The sequence below is a fragment of the Phocoena sinus genome, chromosome 3 (assembly GCF_008692025.1).
Source record: "Phocoena sinus isolate mPhoSin1 chromosome 3, mPhoSin1.pri, whole genome shotgun sequence".
Taxonomy (NCBI): Eukaryota; Metazoa; Chordata; class Mammalia; order Artiodactyla; family Phocoenidae; genus Phocoena; species Phocoena sinus.
In genome coordinates this window covers 1,700,281-1,712,768 of record NC_045765.1, presented here as the reverse complement: position 1 = coordinate 1,712,768, position 12,488 = coordinate 1,700,281, and the positions used below count along the sequence as shown (strand labels likewise).

The 12,488-nt window shown below is 64.2% G+C and overlaps 1 protein-coding gene across 8 annotated transcripts in view; it reads right to left on the bottom strand.

Moving 5' to 3' along the window:
- AP3D1 (adaptor related protein complex 3 subunit delta 1) overlaps positions 1-12,488 on the bottom strand; it is a 45,756-nt gene that overhangs the window by 5,637 nt on the left and 27,631 nt on the right. For 4 of the 8 annotated variants that reach the window (XM_032626085.1, XM_032626089.1, XM_032626087.1 and 1 more), the window contains exons 7-29: positions 12,032-12,171; positions 11,855-11,928; positions 10,617-10,666; positions 9,621-9,670; positions 9,479-9,527; positions 8,263-8,408; positions 8,039-8,187; positions 7,732-7,962; positions 7,064-7,295; positions 6,149-6,294; positions 5,567-5,708; positions 4,914-4,985; positions 4,203-4,278; positions 3,671-3,870; positions 3,248-3,321; positions 2,919-3,096; positions 2,534-2,590; positions 1,915-2,013; positions 1,589-1,735; positions 1,323-1,370; positions 827-1,016; positions 533-621; positions 366-451 (exon numbers count right to left, since the gene is read on the bottom strand). In XM_032626085.1, the coding sequence (XP_032481976.1) occupies positions 366-451; positions 533-621; positions 827-1,016; positions 1,323-1,370; positions 1,589-1,735; positions 1,915-2,013; positions 2,534-2,590; positions 2,919-3,096; positions 3,248-3,321; positions 3,671-3,870; positions 4,203-4,278; positions 4,914-4,985; positions 5,567-5,708; positions 6,149-6,294; positions 7,064-7,295; positions 7,732-7,962; positions 8,039-8,187; positions 8,263-8,408; positions 9,479-9,527; positions 9,621-9,670; positions 10,617-10,666; positions 11,855-11,928; positions 12,032-12,171 (2,725 nt within the window). The remainder of the gene's footprint in view (positions 1-365; positions 452-532; positions 622-826; positions 1,017-1,322; positions 1,371-1,588; positions 1,736-1,914; positions 2,014-2,533; positions 2,591-2,918; positions 3,097-3,247; positions 3,322-3,670; positions 3,871-4,202; positions 4,279-4,913; positions 4,986-5,566; positions 5,709-6,148; positions 6,295-7,063; positions 7,296-7,731; positions 7,963-8,038; positions 8,188-8,262; positions 8,409-9,478; positions 9,528-9,620; positions 9,671-10,616; positions 10,667-11,854; positions 11,929-12,031; positions 12,172-12,488) is intronic. The other 4 variants (XM_032626086.1, XM_032626090.1, XM_032626088.1 and 1 more) reach the window with 3 other exon arrangements.

The following is a 12,488-nucleotide window of genomic DNA, read 5'->3' as shown; positions in this document are numbered from 1 at the left end:
CAGGGCCCTAATCTAACGTGACCAGGGTCCCTGTGGGAACAGAAAATGATACAGATGTGCAGGGATGGACGAGCATGTGAGGACACGGGGAGACGGCCACGGAGAGGGGCCTCAGGAGGGCTAGCCCTGCCTGCACTGTGGGCTCGGACGTCCAGCGTTAGGGCCGCCAAGCCTGTGCTGAGTCAGGCACCCGAGCTGGCTGGCCCGGCAGATGTGCTGGGCGTTCTGCACCAACCACAAGCCGGTCACCCAACACTCCGTGCACATCCTCGTCTTGGGTCAGAGGACGCTGCCAACGTGACCGCATGGAGAGCTTCCCATGGCACAGAAGTGGGGAGCCAGGGGTGGGCGGGAGGGTGGCGCACCTGTAGCATGGCGTGGTGACCAAGTACGAGGTGCAGGTGAAGTGCAGCTTGAAGTCCAGCTTCTCATGGGTGGAACCTTCGTCATTCTGCAGGAGCAGGGGCGCAGGGTGGGCGGGGGCGGGGCACGCAGCTGACCCTCAGGGTGCACCCCCTCCCCCACCAGGTACCTTGGCGATGAAAGACAGGGTCCCTTTGAGCTTCTGCGCCGTGACAATGCTCTGAATGGTGAACACAAACTGGGCTTCATTGGAGATGCCTGGAGAGGGTGAGAAACGGACCTGAGAAGCAGCACGGGGCACGGCCTGGGGTGGCAGATGGGGGTGCAGCCACCTGGGCAGGTGGCAGGGACGCAGGCCTGGCCTGGGTTTGTCCTCAGTGCTGCCTGCCTTGGTCGGGGAAGCCAGGCTCAGCCCTGAGGGGCACCAGATGACAGGATCCGGGGGCTCCTGGGCACCACTCACCAGGGGGCAGCTGGAAAGGCACGGGGACACCGTCGTGGACCGAGGAGCCCTCTGGCCGGGCCAGTCGGGCGTTGAGTGAGTCCAGCACGTTGAGCTCCATGTTCTTGAGGAAGCTGCTGCTCTGGTTCTCCAGGACCATGGACACCGTGACCTGGCTGTCCTTCTGCAGGCTGCCCTGCACGTCGTACGTCTGCAGAGCAAGGCCCGGGGTCGGCGGGGCAGGGGAGCCCACCAGGGACCCCCGTGGGCCTAGATGAGGGCCTGGGAGAGTGTGGGCACCACCCGCTCTCCCAGCACATGAACGTGCAAAGAAGGGAACGTCCTGAGCTCTCGCACAAGCACCCGAGTTCCAGCTCTGTCCGCGACTGTCAGCTGTTCCCGACCCACAGTGAGCAGGCCTCGCCGGCCGCCTGGCTCCGCTGCACGCCCTGCACATCCAGAAACAAGAGCCCTGAGCCCGCCCAGCCCCACCACCCGTAACCCCCACGTGGCTCACCATTTTGATGTAAGAATTTTCAGCCAGGAGAGAGTAGCTAGACATTGGCTGGAACAAAAGAGAAACGTTTCAGCTTTAGGCGGTGAGGACCTGGGGCTGACGTAGGGAGCTGCCAGGTGCCGCCGGCAGGAACACTAGGGACCCCCGAGGGTCCCGGACAACATGAGGTCTACACCCCGGGGCTCCTGACACTGGCAGGGCCGGAGGACCGCAGGGAGGGTGCAACGCCCACAGCCCACTCCCACGTGCTCGGGAAGCACCCTCACCGGGAGGGGCTCCTCACAGAGCGCGCCGTTCTGCACGGGCTCGGCGTCCCCTTCCCTCGGAGGCGCCCTCTTCTTGGGTCTCTTCTTGTCTTTGGAGTGCTCCCCCTTGTCCTTCTTGTGTTTCTTCTTCTTCTGCTCGGAAGGCTTCTGAGACAGAACAGGGCTCAGGTCAAGCCCATGCTCCTGTGCGAGTCACAGCCCACAGAGCCGTGTGGAAGCAGAATCCCGTAAGCACAGCGACAGGAGGCCGCAGCGGCCCGCTCTGTGGGACCTGGTGGCGGGCTAGCACCTCCCCCAGCCCGGCTCCTGCACAGCGCGCCCCACACCTTCTCAAGGTCCTGCTCCGCGTCCTCGCCGGCATCCTGCTCCTCTCCCCTGGGCTCCTCCTTAGGGGCAGTGACCGCGGCGTTCACACCGGGCTCCTCCTGCAGGGAGCCGGGTAGCAGCTGGCGCCCAGGATGGGGTGGCCTGCGCCCTCAGCCCTGACCTGCCCTGGTCCGGGACACCCCGCAGTGACGAACCTCCCTCCACACGCCAGGCATATCGTCAGCACGCAGACAGACGTGTGGCCCCCAGTAAGCGCCGGTGGCCAGCAGAGGGGAAAGGAGGCCCGGCCTGTGGCCGGCTGGCACTGACTGGGGTCACGGCTGGAGACCCCAGAGCCACCAGGCCCCAGCCACTAACACAAAGCGGTCGCTCAGGAGCGCTGCCTGGCTCTGGGGGCCCGGGCCCTGCGCCGAGGGCCAGCCACGCAGCCACTGCCTGGGCGAGACCTTGGGCACAGAACCGAGCCGGCCCAGACCGGGCTTCTGCCTGAGGGTCCCCCACCTCCTCCACCGCTGGGGCAGGGCACCGAGGTGGCACCCTGACGTCTCCAAGGCCGAAAAGCACAGATGTCCACCAAGGGGAACTCGGGGCCAGCACGGGTCACTAGCAGGCTCTTACCGGGGCTGGGGTGGCAGCAGGCGGCGTGGTGGACAGCCAGAAGTCTAAGTCCACACCCTGAAACCACAGGGAACACGTGCCTTTGGCCAGAGCAGCAGCCCCGAGAGGGCACAGTGGCTCCGCCAGGCACAGGTCACTGCGGCCCCGCAGGACCCGAGTGTGCAGGGAGCTGGGGGCACGTCCAGCGCTACCACCACAGAAACTAGCGCCCGCCAGGACCACGTGGCCAGGCGGAATCACGCTGCTCTGCGGCAAGGCCCACGAGCCGTGCGTGATGGTTGTGTAGGAGCCCCCCTCCACACGTGTGACACACACGTAATGGAAGAGGGACGGCTGGCAACCCGGGCCCGCCCCGCCCAACGTGACACGCTGCGTGGCCTCTTACCTTCTCCGCCTCTTTCTTCTTCTTCTTCTCTCGCTCTTTCTCCTTCTGCTTCTTCTCCTTCCTCTTGGGCTTCTTGCTCTTCTTTTCCACGACAGTGACGTCCTGTCTCTCTGCGGACTTGGAAGTCTCAGCATCTCTGTGTTTCTGGACGGGCAGCTTCTCACTGTCGGCTAGGGGCCTGGGGGTGGTCACAGGAGGCGTGGCCCATGACAAGGCCGCTCCCCCTCTGTGCAATGAACAGAGAACAGAGGGAGGAACCAGGCCATGGGGAGCCCAGGCCGCGTCCAGCCCCACGGGGCAGCTGCCCAGGTCTCAGTCCCAGTACTCACTTGTCTAAGTCGATGTCCAGGGCCCTGTAGGGGTCGTTGGGGTCTTTGTCGTCCTCGTCGCTGGGCAGGGCGTTCTGAGGGGGGAGAGGAGCCCTGCGTCCATCCAGATCAACCCATCCGGCCCCTGACCCCGCCAAGCCTTTACGGGTCCACAGGGCCCCCATCTCCCTTCTCAGAAACGGGCCACCAGGTCCACACCCACGAGGGAGTCTGATCTGGGGCCTGGTGCTCAGTGCGGGCAGCAAACTCAACACAGGTAATGGGGTAGGAGTGCAGGGGCCGCCTGCTCACAGTACACAGGGCACATCACAGCTGGCTGAGGCTGCCCCGTGCCATGGAGGCAGCAGTGATGGGCAGGCCCACGCCAGGGTGGAGCCCACCTCGGGGAAGGGCGCCCGCCCGACACGCAAGCCCGCGGCCGACCTCGGGCATCTCCTCGGTGACGATGTCCACACGCTGGGCGGGGGTGATGTCCTCGTCGCTCTCTGTGTGCAGTGAGGTGTGGCGCCGGGCACCCCGCCTCTCCCGCTCCCTCTTCTTCCTCTTTCTCTTGTCCTTCTCCAGCCTCTGCCGGTGCCGCCGTTCTTCCTCCAGCTTCACGTACTGGTCTGACATGGGCATCCCTGCCGACAGGCGCACATGCGGCACTCAGCCCAGGGCTGTGGACACGTCCCACCCAGCCAGCACCCTGCTGCCACCTGGTTCACCCACAGCCCCGAGACCCATGCCTGGGGGAAGGGGATGCTGGGCAATGCCCTCTGGCTACCGAGACACAGACGGGGGCCCCCGGGCGGCGAGGGGTGTGGGGCTGAACCTGGGGGCCTTGGCGTGCACCCGTGCCTGCTGGGACGAGGATGCAGCACGGGGTGCAGGGCAGGGCTGGAGCGCAGGCCTGAGGCGGTGCCTGCACCTGGCCTGAGGTCCCCGTCACCCGTGCCACCGGGCACACACTTGCCTGGCACCTTCAAGGGCACCGAGAGGTCAATCTGCACCACGGGAATGTGGTCCACACCTGGCGCGTCCTGGTACCGCTGGAGAGGAGACACTGAGGCCCCGTTAATGGGCAGGGCGGTGGGCCCAGCGTGATGCACCGACGCCCCAGAGCAAGGGGTCACAAAGACGGGGGTGGGGTGCCAGTGGGGACGAGTACAGGATGGGGCGCAAGACCTCCATTTTTTGCACCTGAGTCTTTTTTCTTTCCAAGTCAGAAAAACAGTGCAGGCTTGGAACCATGGTGACATAGTGCTTCCCGCCCCCAGGACGGCTGGAATCAGCAAGCCCGACACACAGGTGCCAGCGGGGGACAGTCTGCAGCCCCTCAGAGGGGTGACCCAGAAATCCCAGGATCAGGGAAACCACACGGCACCCGCCCCGTGGAGCCACATGTCCCCAGGGGAGCCCAACACGGATGACGGGTCTGCAGTGTGGAGGGTACAGATGAAGGAGGTGGCTCCAGGCAGGACCCCAGGTCCCCTTGCACCCCCTCCCCTCCCACCAAGGCAAAGGAGCCTGACCTCGCCCATGCAGGACTCACTCCCCAGCTGTTGATGTCAGGAGCCCCTCACGGTCCCGCCCGTGGACCTGCTGACAGCCCCGCACAGGCCGTGGACAGAGAGCGGATGGGCCCCGTGGGAGCGTGTCTCAAGGACGAGCAGGCCGGCCTCACCTTTTGGGGGGACGGGGAACTCTTGATGTAGAATGGGTTGTTGGCCTGCTCCTGCTTCCGGGCCTCGCGGCGCTGAGGGGACAGGATGCAGCACACACGTCAGCGGGTACGCGGAGCCCTCACCCTCGCATGCTCCCAGATGGGGGCCACCTCCACGCGCCAGACCCAGGGGTGGCCGGGACCCCTCGCCACTTTCACTGTTGGCCTTTGACCACCAGGAGACAGAGGCCGGCGGTGGGAAAGAGCAGGTGGGAGACAGGCAGGCGGCAGGAGGGACAACCCAGGAGCTGCACAGGCGGGGGTCGGAGAGACTGCGTGCTCTGGGGTAGGGCCTCAGGTGGGGGGCAGGCCGGGCGAGGAAGGCCGGCGGGGGAGCGGGGGACGCAGCACGCCTTGCTTCTCCATTCTGCACAACACCCTGAGGCCCCGCACCCATGAGCGCAGGCAGCAGGCAGGCGCAGCATGCCGGGCACCCCAGGGCCTCAGCATGCTCGGGCCCCACGGTCTCCCTAGGGAGCTCCTGGCTCAAGAGGCCACTCCTGGTCTCAACGAGAACCCCCACCCAAAGTCGAAGGTGGGCTCAGCGCTGCCCACAGGACAGTGGACCCAAGCCCAGACCTGACCGTGAGCGGCCCCGGCCCGCCCCGCCTCACCCGGGCCAGTTCCTGCTCGTCCGCCTCGGGCGGCCGCTGCTTGGCGTGCCGTGGCTCCTCGTCGTGGAAGATGGCCTTGGGCTTCTCATCCTCAGACTCACTGTCCGAGAGCGGCTCATTGATCCAGGCGTCCAGGTCCAGGCTGCAGGACACAGTGAGATCACACGGTGGCTCCAGCCTGCATGCCTGGCCCTGGGCGCTGCCGTCCCCTTGGAGACAAGGACATGAAGGCTGGGCAGTGGCCCAAGGTCACAGTGGGCAAGGCAGACCAGGGACCCTGGAGCCTGGGCAGCCCGCCTCCCCCGTTCTCACGCTCCCCGCAAGGTTTATGGGCGACAACTACCAGCCAACCTGCTTCCCAGGGGTGGGGACAGCAGGGCCCCAGGAGAACTAGTGAGTGCTGTGCCTACGGTCTGTGTGAGAAGGGTCTGTCCCGCCCACAGGCGACTGGGGCCTCAGGGGACCTTCCTCCCAGACCCCTCCACCTCGCCCGTCTGGACAGCAGGTCCGGGCTGTGGTTCTGCTCCTACGGGCCCTCATGCCACCCCGCGTCTGTGTCCTCTGACGGACCGCACAGCTCACCCTTCGGGGACCGGAACCTTCTTCTGTGCCTTGGGAGCCACCGGGTTCAGCTCCCCAGCAAAGAGGGCACTCACTTCTTCTGCCACTGGCACATCCCTGGCCTGAAGCTTCTGGACGTGTTTGACCAGCTGCAAGATGCAGGATGCCTGGGGGCGCCGTGGATGAGTCAGGAAGGAGTTATGGAGGCCTGGCCGTGAAGGCCACTCAGCCCCCGCAGGGCACTGCTCAAACCGTGCAGACGCCCAGCCAGACCCCTGCTGAGGACTTGCAGAACACACCACGAGGAACCGCTGACCGGGCCAGCCAGGAGGCCAGCCCAGCTGCTGTCTCCTTCACGAGGACACAAAAGGGCTCCCAGACGAGAGAAGGGGTTGGGGGTGGATTGAGCACCGCCCCACAAGGCAACCGCCCCAGCGAGCAGCGGCGCCAGCCACCAGGGCACCTTCACACGGCCCCCAAGAGTGCAGCTGACCCTCAGCCAGCAGACAGGCGCACGTCACACACCCGCCCATGACCGCAGAGGCCGCCGGGGCCCGCTGAGCGCCGGTGCGGGGTCTCGGTAGCTGACAGCCCCACGTCACCACAGAGCCAAGAGGCGGGCTCCTAGGCCACCGATGCCCAGATGCCATGCCAAACTCTCCTCCGACCAGCTCTCCTCCACCCTCCTGGCCAGCGCCCTCCAGGACCGCGGTCACCTCTGAGGCTTCCCTCTTGGGCTGACCACATACCCTCACACTGTCTCCCGTTCGCTCACAGTCTCCCACCCCCCGACCCAGGGCCTCCCCAGCATGGTGGCTCCAGATCTGCCCATCCCCCCAGGCCGAGCGCGGGGGAGCCAGGAAAAGAACACCTGCCCAAGCTGCTCTCCCAGAGCTGACCCGACCCCCTGAGGACGTGCTGACGTGCGGGGCTCACCCGCTCCTGGGCTTCCAGGTCCGCGCTCTGCACAAACTGGGGCAGCCGCTCCACTAGGAGCTGCGTGACCTCCTGGGCCGCCTGCGCGTCCGCGGCCTGCTCTTTCTGCTGCAGGATGGCTGCGTACAGCTTGACCACGTTCTGCACATACACAGCTTGGATGTGGCCCGGCAGGGTGGTGACTTTGGGCCGCAGCATAGCCTCCAGGGTCTGCTGGGGCTCCTGTAGGTGCCTGAGGACAGGGAGGGCTGGTGAGCAGCCGCCCCAGCGGGTCTGTGTGCCAGGGCTGGCGCCAGCCCTGCAAGCCTCCACCCGATGCCAGGTGCTGAGGGAGGGGATGTGAAGGGAGAAACCACAGCAATGGCATGACAGTCACAGCGCAGCCGCACAAAGCAGTCGAGAAAAAGGAGAGGAAAGCTATCAACGGCCTGGATTTGGCAACGGTCGACCTGTGGCTGCAGCAGTGAGGAGGGGAGGAAGGCTGGGCCAGCGGCTGGTGGACCTCTCACCGCTCCCCGTGACGGGAGACGTTTGCCGCGAGAGCGGCTGTTGCCCAATGAGGGCGGGAGAGAGGAGGTGGGCGGGTGGGCGGGGCGGCTGCCGGGACTGGGGTCTGGCGGGCACACCCGCTTCCCCTGGGGAGCAGCAGGCCCCTGGCCCCCACTCACTCAGAGAACTCCCCGCAGATCCAGGCGGCCGCGTAGAGCACCTCGCAGATGCCGCTGCGCTGGGTGCTGCTGGCCACCAGGTGGGCGCTGTCAAGCAGCGTGGACATCTGTGACACGGCAAACCGGCGGATGGCCTTCACGCGGATGGCCACATCCAGCATCTGGGCGGCGATGAGGTGGCCGTGGCGGGTGCCCTCCAGTCGGGTCAGCTCCACCAGGATGCTGATGTACCTGCGGGACAGAGCCCGTGAGGGCAGCGCCCCCGCCTGCCCGCCCACCCGCCTGCACGCTGGGCTGCGGGCCGCACCACTCGAAGTTGGTGATGTGCTGGTAGTTGGACTGGCTGCAGATGTCAATGATCTTGGTGAGCAGCTCGTCGCGGTAGGTCGTGCCCTCGGCCTTGTCCACGTGGGTCATCAGCTTCTTGACGATCTCCATCAGGTTCTTCTTGGACACCTGGAGGGGGGGCGGCTGGTGAGGGAGGGGCAGGGTGGGCCAGCGGGGCGGCCAGGTGGCAGGGTGGGCACGTACCATGCCGTACAGGAGGTCGAGGGCCCGCAGCCGGATGGACTCGTCCTTGTCGTCCAGGCACTGTAGGACAAGATCCTTGTGCGCCTGCACGGACTTGGGGTGTGTCCTCAGGATCTTGGACATGGCCAGGAGCCCCAGGTACTTCACTGCAGAGACAGCGCAGCGCTCAGACGTGGACGAAGTTCTGAGAGCGAGGCCGGGCCTGCAGCCCCACCCCAAACCACCTGGACCCCGTCGGCCCACGTCTCACAGGCACCAGGCCCACCTCGTTGCCCACCTCAAGCAGCCCAACGCACCGTCATCTAGATTGGGTCGCAGCCCGTCTCTAGGGCAGCGTTACTGGCACACGACAGGCCTGTGGTCTACACCCGCCAGGCTTCTACGCTACAGTGGCAGAGACCACACAGCCTGCAAAGCTGACAAGAATTACTATCTGGCCCTTTCCAGGAAAAGTTCGGCAACTCCTCTCAAAACAAACAGACCTGGATTCAAAATGAGCAGCCAGGGAATTAATTCCCTGGCTGTCCAGTGGTTGGGATTCCGCACTTCCACTGTAAGGGCCCAGGATCAATCCCTGGTCTGGTTGGGGTACTAGGATCCCAGCAGCCACAAGGCGCAGACAAAAAAAAACAAAAAAAAACGAAAAACAAAAACTGAGCAGCCCACATGACCAGGCCCTCAGAAGCGCTCTCCACCGTGGTCCTGGCAGCAGGGGCGTGTGACTGGCTGGAACCCTCGACAGCACTTGTCGGCTGAAGGAAGTGCACGAGTTGGCACACGAGCAAGACGTACAGCAGCTCCCCCTCGCTCGTCAGGAGCCCCACGCACCACCCCATCTGATTAACCGCCGGGGGTGCCTGCAGCATGCCCGCAGGGACTTTCCTCCACGCCCAGCCTGCTCCTACCGGGGCTGAGCTCGCCCTTTATGTCTCAACTGTGCTTCCGCCGGCCTCCCCGGCTCCTCCCTGCAACCGGGTCCCAACTCCCCGTGGATGTGGGCACAGGGCCCAGAGCTTAAAGACCTTTCCAGTGGACACGGCCGAGCGACACCCTGAGATGCCGGCTGGAAGGAGCCCGCCGTGCAGACGAGGGGGCTGTACCCGGGGAGGAATCTGCCAGCCATGCCAGGCCCACTCTCCTCTCGGGCGGGGACGAGCCCTCACTTGCGGAGGTCTAGGGCGCAGGGCCTGCAGGGCCTGCAGAGGGAGCAACTCACAGTTCTGATCGGAGTCTTCTATTAATATCCTCAGTTTCTGAACACAGAGCTGTAAAGAGGGGAGATGCCACTCGTCACATCTTCTAAACCAATGGCAGAGTCCCTGGGGCCTAGGAGAGGAGCCCCTGGTCCCATGACATACCTGGATGCTGGCACTATGGTTGGGCATGCCAGACGACAGAGAGATGAGCACTGAAACAGATGACTGGGGTGAGGGCCCCGCGTGACCAGCCCCAGTGAGAACCTCAGGCTGGGTCTCTGCGACCAAGAGAGCAGACCACAGGCCCCGGGCACCAGGGGTCCTTGTCCAGGGCAGGTCTGTGGGCCAGCCCTCAGCTGAGACCCGCTGGCCCCGCGACGCACGATGGACCAGGCCTACCTCCCGTCTGCATCCCCACTCCCTCTGCCCATAACCAGGGCCATCTGCGATCCTGCCACACCTTGGCCCTCCCCATGGACCTTTCCAGACTCAGGGACCACTCTCTGGCCAGCCTGCCCTGCTCCCAAGCCCCACACTCGCCCTTCCTCTCCCTTTCACTGTTGCTGACCCTCAGCGACACTCACAGCCCACACAGCAGTCACGAGCGTAGACCCCGGGCCAGTTTCCTGGGCTTCACTGAACTTAAGGCTGCCCACGGGCTGTGAGGAGCATCCGACAGTTTAGGGCAGGGACAGGCAGGCAGCAAGAAGCTGAACCCTTGGGCCACCAACTCCCTCTGCCTATCTACAGGAAACTGGGCTGCAGGGACAAGTCACCAGGCGGTCTGACTGTAACTAACGGACTCCACGAGACCCTTTGGGGAGCACGTGCCGATTCCCTCTCGAGAACTCTCCTGGTTGCAGGTCCTATGCTAAAGACGCCACAGGGGAAGCGGCCTGAGATTTGCTTTAAAATGCTCATGAAAAGCGGTCTTGCTGGTGGGTGTGGCAGATACCAGGGTGCAGTGTTTATCACTGGAGCCCGAGGTTGGCAATGGCTCTGGCTGCAACCGTGTCCGAGCTGACACTTCCAAAGGGGCTGCAGATGGGCCGGGCCAAACAGCTTCCCAGCTGGGAACAAGGTTCTGGTGAGGCCCGGGGACCAGCTCCCCTGCCAGCGACAGCTCCCTGCTCCAGAAGAGGTCACCCCGGTGCTCACCTGCGATGACGGTGTTGACACACTCGTACAGAAGGGACATGGCAGACGTGCTAGAGAAGGAAACATAGGAGCCAGGAAGACAGGGCCGCCTGCCTCCCGGTCACCCCACCGAGACCCCTGGGGGCACCACCTCTGAGGAAATGCGGAGCCCAGGAAGCCTCGGGTCTGAAGGCCATGCCGGTGACACCCCACCCTGGGCAGTGAGGCCATCAGATTGCTCCAAGGGACAGAAGCACCCCTTCTAGCCCTCAAAAGCGAACTGAAATGCTCCCGCCACTGCAGCCCACGCACGAATAACCTTCTGATTCTGCGACTCCCATGAAGAGAAGCCAAGTTCCCCAAAGGCCTCTCTCCTCCAGCCCAGACCCTGCCGGCCGGCTCCACTGGGACAGGGAGTAGGCCTGGCCACGCGCAGGCAGGAAGAACACGGAGTCGTGCCCCATGTCATCCCTCGGGGGCGTCCAGGGCCACAGTGAGCACAGCCCAGGACGACCAGGGTGGGCACCTGGCACGTCCACTCCACTCTGAAATTCTCACAGTGATGTTCTCAGGCCCAAATCCCCCAAACCCGACAGCACGGGCCACCAGAGGCAGTCCACGTGAACGGTCACAGGACTGATGGCTTCTCGTAAATGCTCTGAAAACCACAAGCTACTATAAACCCGGTGACTGGTGATTTGTTTAAAATCAGCAACGTCCCAAGCCCTTGGCCACTTCCCAGGGGACCCCAGGAGCAGAATTTCCTGGCACCTGAAGCTTGGCCCCCACAATTCAACCACCTGAAGGCACCTGAAGTCGTGTAGAAGCTCCTAGAACATTCCAGAACTGGGCGGTGACACACTCACCTAGGGCTCTTCAGTTAGACTGCTGAGGTCTACTTGTGAACCAGAGACTGGCTGGGATAGCTTTCTCCATCCTTTTTTTATTCTTAAAATATATCCCCATTGCCTGCCTATCTATCTGTCTGTCTGTCTACTTCTGGCGGGCTGCACGGCTTGTGAGACTTTAGTTCCCCAACCAGGGATTGAACCCGGGACCTCGGCAGTGAGAACTCGGGAGTCCTAACCACTGGACCGCCAAGGAATTCCCTCTCCCTCCTGTCTTGAATGTGCTGTCTGCAAACTGAGGAAGGGAGAACCCAGAGACGCGGCTCCTGGCGGCGGCAGGCCCTCAGGCCTGGGTGCCCCTCCACCCGCCCCTCCTTAGGGCACCCCTCCCACGCCCGCCCCAAGCCCTACCTGTGGATCAGGTTGGTGAGAGGCTCAATCAGCTTCTTACCCAACCTTGGCTCCAAGGGGGTCAGAGCACCAAACTAGGGGACAAGAGAGGCCAGTGGTCACCCGAAGCAGGGGTGGGACGGCAGCCCGGGGCTCTGCTGGCTGGCATGCCCAGGACACCCCAGGGGCGACACTTGCCAGTTTGATAATCTTAATGAGGACCCAGTTGTTGGTGGAGGAGGTCATGAGCTTGAAGAAGAGCGGAGCGAGGGAAAGGTAGTTCTTGGGGTTACGTCTGGCCAGCTCACAGATGACGTTGACTGCCGCCGACTGGACCCCTGTGAAGAGAGGGACGCCATCAGCATGGAGGCGCCCTCCAGAGCAGGCCGGACCCTCGGGGTGTGTCCCCAGCAGGATCAAAGTCACTCCAGGTGCTCTGTCCGCCTCCCCCCGGGGCTGCCCCCACTCATGCCCCCAGCCTGCCTCGCCTGCCCCTCGGCTCCTGACCCTAACCACGACGCTCCACACCCTGTGATCCTCTGCGATGCACAGCAGATTCTCCCGAGACAAGCAAAGGTTTGGAGAAGCTGTTTTACATCTGCATGGCCCGGGGTCTCTCCGGAAGGAGTTACAGAAAAGGATAGGCGGAGGCAGG